At 46.4% G+C, this 21,154-nt stretch overlaps 1 protein-coding gene across 3 annotated transcripts; it reads left to right on the plus strand.

The window, feature by feature from the left end:
- The first annotated feature begins 1,057 nt into the window (after window positions 1-1,057).
- HDHD2 (haloacid dehalogenase like hydrolase domain containing 2) lies at window positions 1,058-19,428 on the plus strand. Of its 3 annotated transcripts, none has more exons than XM_063128272.1 (7): window positions 1,058-1,236; window positions 3,656-3,757; window positions 5,290-5,498; window positions 11,686-11,770; window positions 13,490-13,706; window positions 16,079-16,142; window positions 18,635-19,428. In XM_063128272.1, the coding sequence occupies exons 2-7, from the start codon at window positions 3,657-3,659 to the stop codon at window positions 18,736-18,738; spliced, it is 780 nt and encodes a 259-aa protein (XP_062984342.1). In that variant the 5' UTR covers window positions 1,058-1,236; window position 3,656; the 3' UTR covers window positions 18,739-19,428. The 3 variants fall into 3 exon arrangements, with proteins under 3 accessions (XP_062984342.1, XP_062984343.1, XP_062984344.1); XM_063128273.1 differs by having other exon boundaries at window positions 1,218-1,302; XM_063128274.1 differs by lacking the exon at window positions 1,058-1,236 and adding an exon at window positions 1,275-1,297.
- The last annotated feature ends 1,726 nt before the right edge of the window (window positions 19,429-21,154 follow it).

A 21,154-nucleotide genomic window follows, 5' to 3' on the forward strand; every position in this document is an offset into this window, starting at 1 on the left:
GTGCAATATCACCGTTGAGAGGTTCATATACTCTTTTCCAAAATCTCTGCTCCTGTGCTTGTAACAGCTGGATGCCAGGCAGAAATTCAACTGGTAAATCTGCCCCATTATTGCCTAAGGTTTCTATACCTCGGAGAGCCTCGTATGGCGCAGAGCGGTAAAGCAGAAGTTTCTGCAGCTGAAACTCTCCCCACGGCCTGAGTTCGATCCCAGCGGAAGCTGGTTTCAGGCAGCCGGCTCGGGTCGACTCAGCCTTCCATCCTCCCAAGGTCGGAAAAATGAGTACCCAGTTAGCTGGGGGAAAGGTAATAACGGCCGGGGAAGGCAACGGCAAACCATGTCAGCAAAAGCAGGCGTCCCTCTAGGAGTCAGCAATTACTCAAGTGCTTTGCATGAGAGGTTCCTTTTCCCTTTCCTTCCATTCCTTGGAACTTCTGCCTGGCGTTGGGGTGGATGGATGCAAGGCAGAAGTGTTTTTTTTCTTTTTCTGGTTCCTTAAATTTTTTGGCTAGAGCGATTTCGGCGGGTATGGCTGCTCTGTCCCCTGTTTCTATAAGGGGTAATTAAAAGGCGGCTTCCCTTTCCTCCTTTGTAATCTGGATTCCCTAAGGCAGGCAGAAGTTCAACAGGAACACATTTTCTACTAGGAAATAAAAGGCAGCTGCAATCGGAGCCTTCTATGCGGTCCTCTCTTCCCTTCCATTGCAGCCTGAACTGCGGGAGTCTACAAGGCCATTGAATCAAGGCAGCCACAGCCCGCACCCTTCCCTTGCACAAGCCAAGGAGGTGTCTATTTAAGTGCCTGTATACTAATGGCAATACTGACGGAAACTTTAATGGTAGGAGCAAAGGCTGGGAAGCCTAAGTTGTGTTCTCGAGAAAATTATTTTGGAATTTGCGAAAGAAAACAACAACAAGGACCCACAGGCGTTTCTCATATGCAACTATAAGGGAGCACCGGGGTCCTTGGGCGGAGGGGCCTCTCGCTTCTCAAATCCCTCCCTTTTCTGACTGAGCGTGTCGCTCTAGTGACTGATCGAACGGGGAGGGGCGTAATCTTTCCCGCGCATCGTAATGGTACGGTCCGACTCTCATTGTGGCCAAGGGCGAGAGCAGTACCAACTGTGTGATAAAGGGGGAGTAAGCAGTCTCCCCCCTTTGTTCTCACAGTTGGTAATGGACTAATCCAGGGAGCGTTTCTCTAAGGTGGAAGGAAGGGACCATCTGTGTACTGAGGTGGGAAATTGCAACATCAACCTAGCCGTTTCCCTGCTCGTTTCTTCACCTTGACGAGCGTGTCAGGTACACAAGAAACAGTGTTGTTTTCCCCTAATGGTGAACGGATGGAGGAATTTTTTAAGCCTAGAAGAATGCAGTGAGAATTCACTTCCTTAAAGAATTAAAGGCTCCTGCGAGCCCAAAGCGTCCAATAGCTAGGAGGCTGCCTGCTGTGCTTCTGTATGTGTTTCTGTTCTGGCTTTATCTCCTTCCAAACTTTGCTGGGGTGGGGGCTGCTGTGTCTTTGCATGGGCATGCGTGATTGGCTCCCTTGATTGCTCTTGGTATGGAAATGGGATGTAATTAGGGAAGAGGCTGCCCATTTGCCTCTGCATGAGCTACTGAACTGGCTTTGCCTCCCAATCAAATTCCACTGAAGGGTGTGTGTGTCATTTCTGTTGTTCCTCTCTGGTGGGTGGGGAATGGCTCATTCAACTGCTCCTCATGCAGAAATGCAGCATAATTGCCCCTTTCCATAAGGATTGCCTGCTGTGTCTCAGTATGAATCACTGATCTGGCTTTACAATCAAATTCCACCAAGAATGGGTAATTGCTGGTGTGTGTGTGTGTGTGTATGGGTGGCTTGTCTTTTGGGGAGCTCTGCATTGCATTCCACAACCTTCAGAGATGTGGTTACTGTGAACCGTGAAAGGTGCCCTTTCCATTGTAGTGCCAGGTTATGGTAGGGTGACCATATGGAAAGGAGGAAAGGGCACCTGTATCTTTTAACAGTTGTATAGAAAAGGGAATTTCAGCAGATACCATTTGTATGCATGCAGCACCCTGCCTAGCGTGACCAGATACAAAAGACGGCAGGGCTCCTGCAGCTTTAACTGTTGTGATGAAGAGGGAATTTCAGTAGGTGCTGCATGCATACAAATGACACCTGCTGAAATTCCATTTTTTATCCAACTGTTAGATACAGGAGCCCTGTCCTCCTTTCCATAGGGTCACCCTAGTATGGAGAACTTGATAAGAGTTAAATTCCTGAATGCTTCTTCGTGCGAAGCGGAGGTTCTCGCCATATGCTCTTTCTCGCTGGACAATAGCAAAAATACTGAACAATTTCTATATTAAGCAGTGGTTCTCAAAAAGGAGGTGAGACCTTGTGGGGCACAGGTCTGATCCTGCAGGGCTTGTCTTATGTATTATGTCAGATATCTTTTTCTGAAAGATGCTGCTTTCTAATGCTAGGGATGGATTGGGGCCCCTAAACCACAGATTCTCACACACAGAAGCAAGCTGCAAGCTTTACTGGGATGCAAAGTGGTTTGGTGCTGGATTGGAAGTGACCAAAGGAAGAATATGTTTAGTGGGAAGAGAGTCAAAGCTTCAAGATTTGAGAAGTGCTGGAAAGACATCTCCCATGATACTCTTCCAGGAAGAAAGACCCAAATGATAACTTGAAACGAAATGGTCAGGCAATTCTGTAGCAATGCTGCATGGCACAGACTGCTGCACCATTCTCATCTCTCCGATCGTCATGGGGATCTTGTCGAGGTAGACTCAAGGGTCGGGGTCTTCACATTTTTGCCTTTCTGACACGGAAATGCTTCCTGGAGGGAAAGCATGCAACACCATGCGGGCACATGAAACAGCACCTCCTGTGCGCAAATCAAACACATCTATCACCAACTTCCTGTGGCTTCTGAACAGTTGATCATGCTGGCAGTTTTTCAACTGAGAGCAGTGGGATACAGGAGCGGTCCCCGCCGTGTGCTATCAGGCGGTCTTCCGTCCTCCTCCACCTGCTGTGTTAAGATTGGACTCGGAGGCCCTATTGCCGGTTGTGTCGTATTCCGTGGCTCCAACAGGCCGCTTTCCCATCTGTGCCTCCGAGGCCCCACCTACAAAACTGGAACAATATTCAACTTGGAATGCTTTGCAAAGATCTCCCAGTGAAAAATAAAAGAAGGTTGGCTTAATTGCTTTTTAATTGTGTCCCGCTGCTGCTGTTGGCAGAAGCTTTTCCGCTACAGCAGGTGAGATCAAACGATGGAAGGCTTGAGTTAAGGCAGGCTGCACCTCTTATCCTAAGCCGGACATGCCGTTTCTCCCCAGTTTTTGTTTGGCTTGTTTCTAGAGTTTCCGCCAAAACCACCGGGTAATTTCTACGTATGGCGAATTGGAGAAAATATTGTTCTATCAATTATGTATATATTTTTTAATACTGCCTCCTATTTCTCTGTCTAAGGGGGCTCATTTAACACACTGGGTAATACTCTAAGTATTGCCAGGTTTGACACAAATGGAGTAGATAATGGAGTGTCCTTCTTTATTTTAATTGCCCATTGTTATCTAACCGCTTTCTTGTTTAATCTTTTTCTTCTTCGTCTTCTTCTTCTCCTGCCTCCTCCTTCCCCCCACTGTCATGAAGGATGGCAACCCGGCGTGCACTAAAAGCTGTCTTGGTGGATCTCAGTGGCACACTTCACATCGAAGACTCAGCTGTCCCAGGAGCCCAGGAAGCTCTTAAAAGGCAAGAAAAGAAGACTTGTAAAAGTGCCGTTTTCTAAAAGGCAGCTAATTAGCCAAGAAGGAACTTTTGCAGGGATGGGAATAGACATACCTCATACAAGGGGGTGCAGAACCCAGCGTCCAAGGGTTGGGGTTCCAACCCAGCCCTCTGGGGGTGCACAAAGGACCACACCCCCTTTTCTCCAACCACCGATGGTTTAGTGGTTTCCTGGTTTTGCGCAGTTTTTGCGCCATTTTGAAAGGTCGAAATGCCTCTTCTAAAGCGTAGTTACTGGCAATAAGAGCTTTCAGATGATATTTTGCCTCCACCCCTTTTGCCCCACCCAGCACTGGAATGTGGCCCCCGGGAGTTTCTCTGAAATGGAATTTGGCCCTCGGGCGAAAGAGGTTGAACACCTCTGTTGTACAACATATATGACCCAGTCTCAAATGACAATTTGGTTTCTGGCACTGAATGCAGCAGACCTTTAAGAATCCCGTTGCTGGCAGGGAAACTTTCTGATAACATGACATCAGACTTAAGCTGTGACAGGAAGTGGTATCTGGTGAAATATCCATTTTTGTTCAAGTCATACAGGTTCTGAAGTCTCCCTATCATTTCAACATGGCAGCCCCATTAGTTTTAATACTAGTGTAAGCCCATCTCACCATGGGTGCTAGTAGTCCTGCTTTTTTGCCCCTCAGTCCCCTCACCACAGAGGGGCCCATGAATAATGCAAGTGTGACTAGGGTGACCATATGAAAAGGAGGACAGGGCTCCTGTATCTTTAACATTTGAATTGAAAAGGAAATTTTAGCAGGTGTCATTTGTATATATGGGGAACCTGGTGAAACTTCCTCTTCATCACAACAGTTAAAGCTGCAGGTGCCCTGCCCTCTTTTGAATCTGGTCACTCTAGTATAGCTCCTGCACCTTTAACTGTTGTGATGAAGAGGGAATTTCAACAGGTTCCCCTTATATACAAATGACACCTGCTGAAATTTCCTTTTCAATACAAATGTGAAAGATTCAGGAGCCCTGTCCTCCTTTTCATATGGTCACCCTAAGTATGACTCATGCATAATGAAGTTCCCTCCAAAATTTGCATACAGTGCAGCCCCTCCCCTCCCTTGTGTGTCCCGATTTGCTGCCTCCATCCGTTTTCTCCTCCCTGCTGGCAGCGGCAGCCTAACTGTGTGGCTGTAGCCAGGGAACACCTTCAACCCACACTGGTTGGCCAAGTAGGTCTGTCCTCTAGTGCCCTGCCTCTTTGGCACGGAGGAAATTAATTGCTATTAAAGCTCGAGCTTTGAACTTTTTCAAACTCTCACAATTTTCTGCACATCTACCCTGCTCAAGCTTCAATTCAAAACAGAAATGAGCAAAATCTGTCTGGTAGATCTCGGATAACAAGCCTTACACCACCGTATTCTTATATAAGCTGCTTCTGTGAACTTTTGATGAAAGTATTCCTTGAACATGAGAACAAGTTTGTGTTTTGTTGTGTAAAAAGGAGACTGGCCTAATCTACTCCTCTCTTTTCTCTGGGCAAGGCTGCGCAGCGCCCCTGTTGCCATTAGATTTGTGACCAACACCACCAAGGAGTGCAAGCGAGACTTGTTGGACAGGTTGAAGAAACTTGAATTTGACATTAAGGAAGATGAGATCTTCACATCTCTAACAGCGGCCAGGAATCTCTTGGAGCAGAAAGAGGTCCGGCCCCTGCTACTGGTAGAAGACAATGCACTGCATGACTTCACAGGTACAGTGGTGTAACTCCACTTTGGTGTGTGTGTGTGTGTGTGTGTGTGTGTGTGTGTGTTGGGGTCAATTTGTGGCATGGGCACCCGGTCCAAACTGTTTAAAGTTTTTTTCCCCTGCCTTTCACCTGGTGTGAGGAACCTGTGGACCTCCAGGTACTGTCGGAATACAATTCCCATCGTCCCTGACTATTGTCCATACTGGATAGGGCTGATGCAATCCCACAACATCTGGTGGGCCGCAATTCCCTATCTGTGCCTTACATATTTTACGTGAACCACCCAGAGAGCTTTGGCTATGGGGCGGTATACAAATACAATATATTATTATTATTATTATTATTATTATTATTATTATTATTAATAATACAATCATAGAATCATAGAATAGCAGAGTTGGAAGGGGCCTGCAAGGCCATCGAGTCCAACCCCCTGCTCAATGCAGGAATCCACCCTAAAGCATCCCTGACAGATGGTTGTCCAGCTGCCTCTTGAAGGCCTCTAGTGTGGGAGAGCCCACAACCTCCCTAGGTAACTGATTCCATTGTCGTACTGCTCTAACAGTCAGGAAGTTTTTTCTGATATCCAGCCAGAATCTGGCTTTCTTTAACTTGAGCCCGTTATTCCTTGTCCTGCACTCTGGGAGGATTGAGAAGAGATCCTGGCCCTCCTCTGTGTGACAACCTTTTAAGTATTTGAAGAGTGCTATCATGTCTCCCCTCAATCTTCTCTTCTCCAGGCTAAACATGCCCAGTTCTTTCAGTCTCTCCTCACAGGGCTTTGCTTCCAGACCCCTGATCATCCTTGTTGCCCTCTTCTGAATCCGCTCCAGCTTGTCTGCGTCCTTCTTGAATAATAATACATATTCACTTTGGACGAGACTCAGAAAAAGAAAATAACACCCAAAATCTTTCACACAGGAATAATCTAATAAGAAAGAGGTTTTACCTAAACAAATAACTAGTCAAACAACCAAAATTATTTCTTCTAACTAATCAATAACATCATATCAATGTAGCTTCTCATATTTGGACAATAGTCTTTTTTTCTCTGTCTCTTCCTCTCCCCCCCTTCCCCCCTTTTTTCAGCGGTGGTGGGGTGTCACAAACTCTGTAGGCCTGCCTTATTAGCACCCATTTCACTGGGGGAACGTCAGTCTCATGTCCTGCGAAAGAAGCACAATCGGTTTATGAATTGCAATGGACCATTACAACACTTGAGCAGAATGAGCTTTCTGTTCTGCAGACTTTAATTAAAGTGGAGCACGCAAGCCCATTCGACTATATTCTGATCACTTAATGGACTGTTTGCATCACTCAGTAAAATCCGTACGATCCATAAACCCCGTACGTCCATGATGAGACGGCTATATTGTTCGTTTGCTTTATTTAAAACTTAATGAAGGATTTCCCGTTCTTCTGCCTCTGCCGCCAGTCTAAAGCTTAACTTGGACTTTGCGGTTATGGGGGAACGGTGGTTGCAGACTTCATCTCCAGCTGCACTTCCAGATCTATGGGGCTTGCCAAACTCTGACCTCCATCCATGGCGTGTGCTTTGGCAGATTGGCTCATAATGCCGACCCCCAGCCAATCTTCCATCCTGCCCCACATTGGTATATTTGCCACTGAAACATCTTAATTCAACACAGGGATTTAGAAATTTAGTTAGTTCAGTTCCTGTCTTTAGATCAACCTGGATGTCGATTTCAGTGGAGAAAGAGAAGAGAAGACTGAGGATTCTTCAAATACTTGAAAGGTGGTCAGACAGAGGAGGGCCAGGATCTCTTCTGAATCCTCCCAGAGTGCAGGACACGGAATAATGGGCTCAAGTTAAAGGAAGCCAGATTCCAGCTGGACATCAGGAAAAACTTCCTGACTGTTAGAGCAGTACGACAATGGAACCAGTTACCTAGGGAGGTTGTGGGCTCTCCCACACTAGAGGCCTTCAAGAGGCAGCTGGACAACCATCTGTCAGAGATGCTTTAGGGTGGATTCCTGCACTGAGCAGGGGGTTGGACTCAATGGCCTTGTAGGCCCCTTCCAACTCTGCTATTCTATGATTCTATGATTCTATGACTCTCCCTCGGTATGTATAGGAGTAGTTTTTCCTCCAGTTTTCAGTAGTTTAAGTACGCTGAAAGATGCTTAAACTCCTGTTAGTAACTACTATGGAATTATTCTTGGATAATCTTCGTTTAAGGTTGCTTGCAGCTGGATGAGCATAATCCATTCTTTGGTTAATGGACCCAGATGCTCCCGGGGAATGTTGCAAAATAAATACAATAAATGCATAAAATCCACACTGGAGTATCTCCCATTTCCGCATTTTTATTTTTTGCATTTCCTAATGCCAAAAAGGACATGGCGGGGCTGTCTAGTTTAGCCCTCTACCCTTTCTCAGGGATTTCCTGGGCCTAAAGCAGCCCTGAAGCCAGAATTAAAAGTTACCTTGACCAATTCATGGTGCCCAGGGAGTGCTGGGGGAAGTCCTTAACCCTTCCAAAACCAACCAACTCATACTTACATATAGGGTGACCATATGGAAAGGAGGACAGGGCTCCCGTGTCTTTAACAGTTGCATAGAAAAGGGAATTTCAGCAGGTGCCATTTGTATGAATGTAGCACCTGGTGAAATGCCCTCTTCATCGCAATAGTTAAAGCTGCAGGAGCCCTGCCTTCATTTGGTCACTCCAGTATAGCGTTTGCAGGTTTAACTGTTGTGATGAAGAGGGAATTTCACCAGGTGCTGCATATTTACAAATGACACATGCTGAAATTCCCTTTTCGATACAACTGTTAAAGATACAGGAGCCCCTGTCCTCCTTTCCATATGGTCACCCTACCTACATATGCCTGACTTAGGTTGTTGTTCTCTCAACTGGGCTAACTTCTGATTTACCACCCTTGCCCAGGCAAAATCCTTTAAAAATGACCCAAGAGGAGCATCCACAGGTGATAATTGGTGTGTGTGTGTGTGGTTATGCATCACTCTACCCACACCAATTCTTCCCTGCAAGAGCACCCATAAGAGCATTGCAAGGGAAACACTGGTTTGCAGCCCCATATTTTCCTTATAAGATCTAATTCGTCCCCTGATAGTAGGGTGATCACATGGAAAGGAGGACAAGGCTCCTGTATCTTTAACAGTTGTCATAGGCATGCGCAGCACATTTCATTGGGGTGTTGAGTATTGAATACTCAATCATAAAGGACATTTTAAATTCATTTATTTAGTAAACCCTGAAGACACGGATGCCCTACTACGCATTCCGCTTGTCTGACTGTGGAAGGGCCATTGCAGGTGAGGGGAGGATTGAGGAGATGCTTATTGCTTGAGACATTAGGGTGTGCCTGGGCACACCCAGCATACCCCTTGTGCACAACTATGACAGTTGTACAGAAAAGGGAATTTCAGCAGGTGCCATTTATATGCATGCAGCACCTGGTGAAAGTCTCTCTTCATCGCAGCAGTTCAAGCTGCAGGAGCCCTGCCCTCTTTTGTATCTGGTCACTCTTGCTATACTTCTGCAGCTTGAACTGTTGCGATGAAGAGGGAATTTCACCAGGTGCAGCACTCATACAAATGACACCTGCTGAAATTCCCTTTTCAATGCAATGGTTAAAGAAACAGGAGCCCTGTCTTCCTTTCCATAGGGTCACCCTACCCAATAGATGCCTAAATTTGGGCTCCACAATTCAAGAAGGACGCAGACAAGCCGGAGCGTGTTTAGAGGAGGGCAACCAGGATGATCAGGGGTCTGGAAACAAAGCTCTATGAAGAGAGACTGAAAGAACTGAGCATGTTTAGCCTGGAGAAGAGAAGATTGAGGGGAGACATGATAGCACTCTTCAAATACTTAAAAGGTTGTCACACAGGGGAGGGCCAAGATCTCTTCTCGATCCTCCCAGAGTGCAGGACGCAGAATAATGGGCTGAAGTTACAGAAAGTCAGATTCTGGCTGGACATCAGGAAAAACTTCCTGACTGTTAGAGCAGTATGACAATGGAACCAGTGACCTAGGGAGGTTGTGGGCTCTCCCACACTAGAGGACTTCAAGAGGCAGCTGGACAACCATCCTTCAGGGATGCTTTAGGGTGGATTCCTGCATTGAGCAGGAGGTTGGACTCGATGGCCTTGTAGGCCCCTTCCAACTCTGCTATTCTATGATTCTATGGTTCTATGTCTGGAAAGTAGGGAATGTTAGCACTGAGTGGGCGTCATTTATGATGTAATAGGTAGTGGGGGGGGAAGAGGAGTATACAAAGAGTGTGTTGGGAGTTTGTGAAGTAGTATGAGTATGAGTGTGTGTGAGGGGCAGCTGTTTATTTGTAAAGGAAGAAGAGTTTAGATTCTAGGGTTTTAGGATTGGTGTAAAGAGAGTGAGGTGGTTGGTGTGTGGAGAGTTTAGATTAGGCAGCATTGAAAGTATTATATTTTCATAGAATCATAGAATCATAGAATAGCAGAGTTGGAAGGGGCCTACAAGGCCATCGAGTCCAACCCCCTGCTCAATGCAGGAATCCACCCTAAAGCATCCCTGACAGATGGTTGTCCAGCTGCCTCTTGAATGCCTCTAGTGTGGGAGAGCCCACAACCTCCCTAGGTAGCTGATTCCACTGTCGCACTGCTCTAACAGTCAGGAAGTTTTTCCTGATGTCCAGCCGGAATCTGGCTTCCTTTAACTTGAGCCCGTTATTCCGTGTCCTGCACTCTGGGAGAATCGAGAAGAGATCCTGGCCCTCCTCTGTGTGACAACCTTTTAAGTATTTGAAGAGTGCTATCATGTCTCCCCTCAATCTTCTCTTCTCCAGGCTAAACATGCCCAGTTCTTTCAGTCTCTCTTCATAGGGCTTTGTTTCTAGACCTCTGATCATCCTTGTTGCCCTCTTCTGAACACGCTCCAGCTTGTCTGCGTCCTTCTTGAATTGTGGAGCCCAGAACTGGACGCAATACTCTAGATGAGGCCTAACCAGGGCCGAATAGAGAGGAACCAGTACCTCACGTGATTTGGAAGCTATACTTCTATTAATGCAGCCCAAAATAGCATTTGCCTTTCTTGCAGCCATATCGCACTGTTGGCTCATATTCAGCTTGTGATCTACAACAATTCCAAGATCTTTCTCATTTGTAGTATTGCTGAGCCAAGTGTCCCCCATCTTGTAACTGTGCATTTGGTTTCTATTCCCTAAATGTAGAACTTGGCATTTATCCCTATTAAATTTCATTCTGTTGTTTTCAGCCCAGCACTCCAGCCTATCAAGATCACTTTGAAGTTTGTTTCTGTCTTCCAGGGTATTAGCTATCCCACCCAATTTGGTGTCATCTGCAAATTTGATCAGCGTTCCCTGCACCTCCTCGTCCAAATCATTAATAAAAATGTTGAAGAGCACTGGGCCCAGGACTGAGCCCTGCGGCACCCCACTCGTTGCCTCTCCCCAGTTTGAGAAGGTTCCATTGATAAGTACTCTTTGAGTCCGATTCTGTAGCCAACTGTGGATCCACCTAAAAGCTTTCATTTAAAGCTTTTAAATAGCAACTTATTATTATTTTGTTAGCTACCAAATAGTGTCAGCTTGGCATTATTTACCTGCCTTACAGTTATTAAACACCCACACAGGATTATACCTACAGTATATTTAGAGCAGATCGGTAAAGCAGCAGTTACTGCAGCCGGAACTCTCCCCATGGCCTGAGTTCGATCCCAGCAGAAGCTGATTTCAGGCAGCCAGCTCGGGTCGACTCAGCCTTCCATCCTCCCAAGATCGGTAAAATAAGTACCCAGTTAGCTGGGGGAAAGGTGATAACGGCCGGGGAAGGCAACGGCAAACCACCCCGCTATAAGGCCTGCCAAGAAAACGTCCACGAAAACCGGCATCCCTCCAAGAGTCAGTAGTGACTCAGTGCTTGCATGAGAGGTTCCTTTCCTGTCCTTTCCTGTATTAAACTTGTTTCTTTCTTCTGTAACCATTCACACTACTGTCTCATAGAAAAGTGCAGCGCCTCTCCTGGCATGAACCTACCTGTACACTGCGTTCATCATTTACGGGCCTCCTCCAAGTGTCCCCTCTGAGGGAGGGTCAGAAGGGAGCAACACGAGAGAGGGCCTTCTCGATGGTGGCACCCCAGTTATGGAACTTTTCACCAGCAAGTCGCTCTAAAGCAGACTGATCTGCTGTCCTCTTTTTTTAGGGATCAACACAAACGAGCCCAATGCCGTGGTGATAGGGCTGGCTCCTGACCACTTCAATTATCAAATGATGAACCAGGCCTTTCGGTATGTAGGGGGTCATTCAATCCTAGTTTTTGCAAGGGACTTGTTCTTACAGTCCTCATGGGGATGGGAGTAGCTGCACTGGACGCTAGTTACGTTTCTGCTTGTCATGACGACCTACCTCCAGAGAGTTTTATGGAGATATTAGCCTGCCTTGAGAGGGTTCCACCCTCACAGCGTCTTTAGAAATATTTTTAGATCGATAGATAATATATCTAACAATACAGTAATTATCTCCAAACGATAATAAACATACACAACAAACATTTGTTTGTTTATAATGATAGTCACTGAGTTTTTAGAAGCAGGGATGTAGTTGGGTAAAGAAATAAGTGCTCCTGAGGAAGGATCACATGCGGTTGGATGGACGTGAGGGGAAGGCCTGGCCTGGCCTTGGAATCCAGCATCTCAGGTAGCTGCCAGGGCCCCAGTGCTCCAGCAGGGCCCACCACTGATCCCTACCTTGGATCCCCCTTAAAACATTTTTTTCCTGCTGCCATTTTAATTTCCCACAATGCCCCACAATATAGCACAGCTCTTTGGCATTCCAGGGAAACAAAATGGTGGACCCCAATGGGAGTCTGAGAAGTGGAGAAGCACTATTTTTAATTTTCCCAGACATGGTGTGGCATTGCGATACGGTGGGAAATGAACAATGGTGTTCCACCGTTTTAGTTTCCCAACAGTGGAGGCTGTTGGCTGGCAAATCAGCTCCACGTTTCAGTCAGAGCCAGTCACTGTGGCGAGCTCCTTTAGAGTTCTGACTGAAACCCAGAGCGGATTCACCACCCCACCGACATCGGGGTCCACAGCCTCCACTGTTTCCCACAGTGCCCAAGAGCTATGTTATGTTGGGGACATTGTGGGAAACCAAAATGGCGGATCGCAGTGTTGCTCTGGGAAAGGCCATTTTTTAAATTTCCTACGGGGCTGCAAAGCCATGCTATGTTGGAAGTATTTGGGGAAATTAAAGTGGCAGATTTCAGGACTCCTCCGGGGGCTGTCCAGCGCTGATGGGAACAGTGCTGTTGCTGCCATCACCGGGCAGGCCTATGAAGAAGGCCCAGGACATAGGAGAGAGACAACCAAGAGCACATTTTGCTGAGAGCTCCCTCAAGCAACTCCGTGTGTCCTTCCCTGGAGAAACTAGAAGGGTGGCTAGTAGTCAAACTGAGAGCCTTCTCTGTGGTGGCACCCTGGCTGCAGAATAGCTTCTCAGAGAGGCCCACCTGATGCCTTCAATATCATCTCTCCAGTGTCAGGTGAAGGCCTTTTTATTTACTCAGCCTTTTTCAATGACTTGCATTTTTTTTAATATATATATAATATATCTTTTAAGGACTGGTCTTATTTTTCCCCAGCCGAAAAAAGAAAAAAGGTGTTGTTTTTCAAGGCTGCGTTTTACTGTGTTCGTTGTATATTAAATATTCTGTATTTTATTTCCCCTCCTGTAAACTGCCCAGACCATATGTGTTGATGGACGGCCTTATAAATATGGTAAATAAATAAAAGAATAAATAAAACCTGGGGGAGAGACAATGTTCCCCACCCACCCTAAATGGTGGGGTCGCTCCTTGTTTTGGGGGGACGTCACTGCATTGTCTTGGACTTCCTTTCTTTTTCCAGCTGCTTGAAAAAGCTTTCAACCCGACGCTTCTGGGACTCCACGGTTAATCATGTTGCTTCTACACCCCCCCCCCCAACCCTGTTTCTTTTTACGAGGCTGATCCTTGATGGGGCTCCCCTTATAGCCGTGCACAAAGCTAGATACTATAAGAGGAAAGACGGCCTTGCGCTCGGCCCTGGACCTTTCGTTACCGGACTGGAATATGCCACGGATGTGAAAGCTACCGTGGTGGGGAAGCCGGAGCGGACGTTCTTCCTGGAAGCCCTGCGTGGGACCGGCTGTGCACCAGAGGAAGCTGTCATGATTGGTGATGTGAGCACTTGACGTGCTAATCTACATTTACAGCATATTTATTTATCTATCTATCTATCTATCTATCTATCTATCTATCTATCTATCTGTTGCCTTTTTATACCGCCCAATAGCCAAAGCTCTCTGGGCGGTTTACAGAAATTAAAACCGTGGAAACCATTCCAAATATAAGACACACAGTATGAAAACGTAATATAAAAGGCAATACAAAAAAAACACAACCAGGATAAAATCGAGCAAGGATTTAATACGGGTTTAAAATACAAATTTAAAACAGCAAAAGTTAAAATTAGGTTAATAGACTGTTAAAATGCTGAGAAAATAAAAAGGCATCTTAAAGGGAATAGTATAGGTGCCAGGCGAACGTCTTCAGGGAGCTCATTCCACAGCTGGGGTGCCACAGCAGAGAAGGCCCTCCTCCTGGTAGCCACCTGCCTCACTTCCTTTGGCAGGGGCTCACGGAGAAGGGCCCCTGTAGATGATCTTAAGGTCCGGGCAGGTACATATGGGAGGAGGCATTCCTTCAGATAACCTGGCCCCAAACCGTTTAGGGCTTTAAATGTCAATACCAGCACTTTGAATCGGGCCCAGACCTGGACTGGCAGCCAATGAAGTTGTAAAAGGACTGGCGTGATGTGGTCTTGCCGGCCAGTCCCTGTTAGTAAACATGCTGCCCTGTTTTGTACCAGCTGAAGCTTCCGGACCGTTTTTCAAAGGAAGCCCCACGTATAACGCATTGCAGTAATCCAAACGAGAGGTTATCAGAGCATGGATAACTGTAGCTAGGTACATCAAAGTCAAATCTGGGTTTGTTGCCAGGTAGTGCGTAGGAAGGAGCCAAGGGTGCTTTGGGATAGACGGCACCTCGGAGCGGCGAACAATACAGATAAGATAAAAGAATAAAAACACCACGTTAAAATAATTACTATTTATTTTTAAAAAAGAAACAGATTTCTGATAAAACTGCAGATGGTCCTTCAAGGAAGGCTTCCTGAAATAACTGTTTTTAGAAGGCACCAGAAGCAATGCAATGTTGGCACCTGTCTAACCTCCAAAGGTAGAGAATTCTGTAGGAAGGGGGCCACCACACTGAAGGCTCTTCTTCTGGTGGACTCCAGTCGGGCCATAGGTCCACGTGGAACCACCGGGAGCATGCTTGGAAATGGAATTGTCTTAATGTGGGTTGAGGGTTTTAATGGAATTTTTTTATATGTTATTGTAAAGTGCCTTGATGTCAGAAATGGTGAGGCGGTGTCGAGGAAATCAAGCTGGGTGGTTCTTTTACCTATGCCCACAGGTATAGGAAAATGGCTCTATAAATCCTTAGCTCTATAAATCATAATCATAAGATTCATGGCTTCCTGCGTAACCAAAACATATTTTTAAGACTGCAACTACTTTCACAACTCATAGCTGATGTTGAAATCATGTCACAAGACGGTGTCAAAACAGGCAGCTAGAGGGTGGAGTAAGATGTTTTCAAGGCAAGCTAACTGCAAAAGGAAACAGATGGGAAATTTGGTTGCTGTAACTATTGCAATACCCATTTATGTATTGTTTTTCTAGTCAGAGAAGTACTTACACTCTGTACATGCCTAAATGCCTTGCTTCTCATTGGTTATTGTATTGCAGAACTGTATTATGATTGGTGGGAAGGTTCTGCCATTGTATCTGAGGGGAACGGACCCTATAAATATGTTAGCCTTTCCTGAAATTATTGGGCAGTTCCTCAGGTCTTCTGGGACTGTCACCTAGCAGCGCTGCTCGTAATAAACCTTCTAAAGAGAGAGAAATTGTGTCTTGAGAGCCTGTGACCACCACTCAGCGAACCATGGGGACCCGCCCTTTCGGGTCCCACCACAGCGGTGCTATAAAAATGCTTTAAATAAATAATGCTCTTGGATGATCCGTGACCGGGCAGGTTGGTAAGAGAGAAGGTGCTCCCTCAGGTATCCTGGACCCAAGTTTTACCCTACTCTTCAGCCAAAAAAAGTCTGAAGGTTAATAAGACAGTCCCTGCCCTCAGACTTACAAGCTGAAAGACACAACACAAAAGGAAAAGGGATTTTGAGGGAGGAGGAGAAAAAAGAAAACTCAGACACCAGTTGTTAGTTTCCAAGTTCTTATCATTCTTTCTGGCAGGGAAGGCTAAAACAAGCTGTTCCTTCTCTGGCTGATGAATGGACCTAGGTTGCTCTCTCTTTGACGTGACGTATATCCAGGGAGGGAAGGGTGCAGCCTCTAAATAGGCCTTGGTTCTCTGGCTGCTGGATGTAGCCAGAGTCTGCAGTCCCAGGGAGCTGTCTTTGGAGACCCACCCTCTTGCCACTTCATCCAGGATACTTTTTTCTCTCTTTTTCTCTTTTCCCCAGGATTGCAGGGACGATGTTGGAGGCGCACAGAATGCTGGCATGCTGGGGATATTGGTAAAGACGGGTAAGTGCTACATCTTTTCTGGTATCTCTGGATATGATAGCACTCTTCAAATCCTTAAAAGGTTGTCACACAGAGGAGGTCCAGGATCTCTTCTCGATCCTCCCAGAGTGCAGGACACGGAATAACGGGCTCAAGTGACAGGAAGCCAGATTCCGGCTGGACATCAGGAAAAACTTCTTGACTGTTAGAGCAGTGCGACAATGGAATCAGTTACCTAGGGAGGTTGTGGCCTCTCCCACACTAGAGGCCTTGAAGAGGCAGCTGGACAGCCATCTGTCAGGGATGCTTTAGGGTGGATTCCTGCATTGAGCAGGGGGTTGGACTCGATGGCCTTGTAGGCCCCTTCCAGCTGTGCTATTCTAATGATTCTATGATCTGAAGAGCCACAAGTTCATTCACGGTGGTTTTTCTTGCCCCTCTGTCTTCTCAAGGTGAAAACAGAGAACCAGGATGAACAACAGACTAGAGCAATTTCCCTATGGGAAAAGGGTAATGCTTTGGGGTGCAAGGTTAGCTTGGGGTGGGGTGAGGGGTGACTAAGCAGGAACACGATAGAGGTTTATATCGTTATGCATGATGCGGAGGAAGTGGATAGAGAGAATCTGTTCATAGAATCATAGGGTTGAAGGGACCTCAGAGACCATGTAGTCCAACCCCATGTTCAAAGCAGGATCTGCAATGCAAAATGAAACTACAATGGTGTAGCTACAATGATGGTCACTACAGGTGACCATCAACCCAGTGCTTGAGAATCTCCAGCGGACCTTTTGCCTCCTCAGGTAATCTGTTCCACTGTTGAGACATTTCTCCGAACGTTTAGCCAAAATTGCCTTTACCAGGTTTTATTAGGGGGAATTGTCACCAGCATCCTTGTAAGTTTTTCACAGGTTCTCCTGTATTGTCTCCTGAGGAAATGTTCATTGTTGCAGTCCTGCCATAGCTTCACCGTCTGCTGCATTAACATGCAAATTCCTCCTCCTTCATCAACAAGACTTCTCCCTGCCTTTTTATCAATGAATTAGGCCTTCCTCCTCCTCTTCATATCAGTCCATGTGCCAATTATTTGTGCCAATTATTTGGCACACTTGAGCCCATTATTCTGTGTCCTGCACTCTGGGAGGATCAAGAAGAGATCCAGGCCCAACTCTGTGTGATAACCTTTCAAGTTATCGGAATAACGGGCTCAAGTTACAGGAAGTCAGATTCCAGCTGGACATCAGGAAAAACTTCCTGACTGTTAGAGCACTACGACAATGGAATCAGTTACCTAGGGAGGTTGTGGGCTCTCCCACACTAGAGGCCTTCAAGAGACAGCTGGACAACCATCTGTCAGTGATGCTTTAGGGTGGATTCCTGCATTGAGCAGGGGGTTGGACTCGATGGCCTTGTAGGCCTCTTCCAACTCTGCTATTCTATGATTCTATGATTCTAAGTCCTTGAAGAGTGCTATCATGTCTCCCCTCCACCTTCTCTTCTCCAGGCTAAACATGCCCAGTTGTTTCAGTGTTGGACTAGTGTTGAAGCTTGAATGCCTACTCACAGTGTCTCCGAAAGCTGTTAATGCCACATGTGCAGTAGCAGCCCTTACAGTGGCACACTATCTTGGGATTTATTTATTTTTGGCTACCGCAGCCAAACAGTGGTCGGTGTTTGCATCTACATATCATTACAAAGGACAGGATCCAATCCCTGGGAAATCCAGTGAACCAGTAAGCTACAGTTGATGTTGCACTAGAGGTCATCTATGCTTACGCAGCGGAGTTAATGACCGCTGTTGCATTGGTTATGTCCCGAAGCTTACTCGTTAACATACATGCAGGCACGCACATTGCATGCATGTAAACTGAACACACACATGTGTGTTTATGGATCTTTTTGATGTTGAACTCCTACTTCTGAAGAAAACCTGACTTCCCAAAGGCTAAGGAAGTAAAGAGACTACAGACAAGGTCTTTGAAAACAATTACATCTTTATTAAAGAAGAATTCCATTGGATTTAAATCGTACGTCGGGAGAATCAGACCCCTGCATCCAAAAGGCATTAAAAGTGAGAAGGCTGAAAAATAGCAGGCATTTAATCATCCGTGATAGAGCTAGATTCAGTGGGAGACACTAAAAAGTAATGTGTGTATGTCTCAGATGGTGAACTACAGAGAAGAGCTTCTACCTTGGGTCTGCAGAAGTTGGGGATGAGGTAGAATATTTGGGGAAACAAAGTTAATTGGGTTATGGATCAGATACAAAAGAGGGCAGGGCAACTGCAGCTTTAACTGTTGTGATGAAGAGGATATTTCACCAGGTGCTGCATGCCTACAAACGGCACCTGCTGAAATTCCCTTTTCAATGCAACGGTTGAAAATACAGGAGTCTTGTCCTCCTTTCCATAAGGTCACCCTAATCATGAGTTATCTGCGTAGATGTCTGGGAACGCTTTAAGCTGACCCTAACCTAGTTTTTAAAAGTAGTTTTTTTTCCTTCTGCTTTTGTTGTAGGGAAATACCGAGATGCCGACGAAGGCAAAATTAACCCACCTCCATATTTAACCTGTGAGAGCTTCCCCTGTGCTGTCGACCACATCCTCCAGCATCTGTTGTAAAAGAAACCCTGCAGGGTTTGAACACCACCTTTTAGTGCTCACAGTTGGACATGCAGGAACAGAGCCAAGCTCTGTCAGGTCAGCAGACGTGCTTGGTGTAGATCTTGCTGGACTGCACCCCTTCCTAGCGCGAGCGGGAGGATCGCGCTCGAATGCTCTCCCTCTAAAAGTAGTTCCCTGCCCGTTGAAAACTAGCATGTCAGCAAGAGGAGTGCCAGCCTAGTCTTCATTCTTGACATGCTAGTTTTCAACATGCAGAGCAGTGGCGGTTTGTTTGTTTGGACAGGGAGAACTCAAAACGTGGGATTTCCACCCCCTTGCAGTCTGGAGTGGTACATCTCACTTCCTGTGCTTTTGCAGAATGTATCGGCTTGGTACTTAACTACAACGCTGCACACTTGAACGGGAAAAGAAGACAAAGTTCTGCCTGCCGCCTGAGCCGTACTAAAGCCGTTGAGGTGTCAGTGGGATGGCCTAGCTCTGCCCATTGCGGCCACAGGGTGGGTCCTCCCCTTGGCCACGTGAGCGACTTATACGGCATGCGGTTGGCGCATTTGTTCGGTTCTTCCACCGGCAATGAGAGCAGACATCTTTTCAGGGTGGGTTCCTTTAACGAGAGGCTGGGGGTGAGCGGGGAGGAAGCTCCTGTGATAATTTCAACAGTCTAATATACGTATGCCTAGAAATGCAATAAAAGGTGAGGAAAATCTAGGCTTGTCTGACGTCTAAAGTTTGTGGGCTTCTGAGCGGGTCTAATTTGTGAAGCCAATATATTGAAGGATATTAGGTTTCGGTCAATTCTTCAGCAGATCAAAGAGTAAAGGAAGGTGTGCCAGAGCCTGGTGGCACGATCTTATCAGCTCTCCATTACGGACTCTGAAGAGAGCTTAATTTCTTTGTGGGTGGGGAATCAGGGCCTCTGATCTGTTTGTTAACAAACATCCTCTACTCTGGAAACTTTCCTCCCTGGTACGTGGGGATGCTGCAGTTAATAGCAAGGCAAATGCGGTCCCAAACATTCTCCCTTCTCAGGAGCATTATCCTCGGTCTTACTTCATTTTCCTAGGTTGAGCCGATATTTGGGAACAGATGCAAGGGGGCAGGGCATCCTGGCCTCAATTAAGCCCTACACCAGGGATAAAAGGGGTACATCCCACCCCACAGAACCCGACAGGGGCCTCATCTCATTTCCACGACCGAAATTGCTGCCGCATTTGCAGCGCCAGTGGCAAAAAAATGTGTTAAGTTTCGCGAAGGAGCAAGGTGTGCACGGAGCCGCGGCCTTCTCGGCAAGCAGAATTTCGCTCCTGGGAGAGTTCCTAGAGTGCGATTCTGTTTTGCAATATTCTTTGCAAAATCGCCGGCTTTTTGGTTGCTGGTACCACTACAGCGACCGATTCGACAGGGTGGGTGTGCAAAAAATATGCATCCCTCCCCAGTCTTACACTGTAACAGTTGGAACAACACAGCATCCATGGTGTAGTGTGCCTCAAGCGGAGTCGGCGAGAAGAGCCGAATGCGTGGAAGGAGTACTTTGGAATGAATGCAAACATCTCAAACTAGCAAACCATAGTAATACGCCAATCAAGTTGGAGGAGGAACTCTTTGTCTCTCTCTCCCCAAATATGACAATTGCAGCTTGTTCATCTGAACTAGAAAAACTGATACGATCCAGGGATATTAGTCTTAGGGCATGTCTACACCAGGCCTATATGCCGGATCATCCCTGGGCATCCAAATAACACACAGGGGATCCGAGGAGCAGGCGGGGACGATCCCTCCATTTGCCTGGGATAATCCTTAGGTGTAGAAAGGGCCTTAGGGGATCATCAGATGAATGTTTTATAGCGTTTTCGCAGGTCCTATTCACGACACCGTGCACCTCCCACACGTCTTTCTGGCCTTCTTCTCGTGACAAAAAGAAAGAAAGAAAGACCGATTTATTTTTTAAAATGGAACTTGCTGCGATCTCCTGCTGTGTGCAGGAGAAGCGGCACGATAAAAATGCCTACTGAATGAGCTACAGGGTCGTTGTTTACTTCCTCTTCTCAGTTGAGAAAGAGGAAGTATTGTGCAATAGAAGCGGGGGGCAGAGAAGCGACGGTAGGCAACCGTGATTTTCTCTGTCTGATGAAGCTCTAATAAATCAGCGATCCTTGTTTACGCATGTAGGGAATCGTATAGTGCTGTTGTTTTTATCTAAACCAGTTTGGTTACTGCACATATTCGTGTTTTCAAGCCTTATATATGGAAAACGATGAGCCAAAAGCAGCCCAGAATGGCATTTGTTTTTCAACAGCCAATGGAAAAAGTAGGGTGATAAAAATGAATAAGGGTCGTTTTAAAAATATTTCCTCTAGAGCAGCCTTCCTCAACCTGGGGCGCTCCAGATGTGTTGGACTGCATCTCCCAGAAT

This window comes from Elgaria multicarinata, chromosome 6, assembly GCF_023053635.1.
Source record: "Elgaria multicarinata webbii isolate HBS135686 ecotype San Diego chromosome 6, rElgMul1.1.pri, whole genome shotgun sequence".
Lineage (NCBI taxonomy): Eukaryota > Metazoa > Chordata > Lepidosauria > Squamata > Anguidae > Elgaria > Elgaria multicarinata.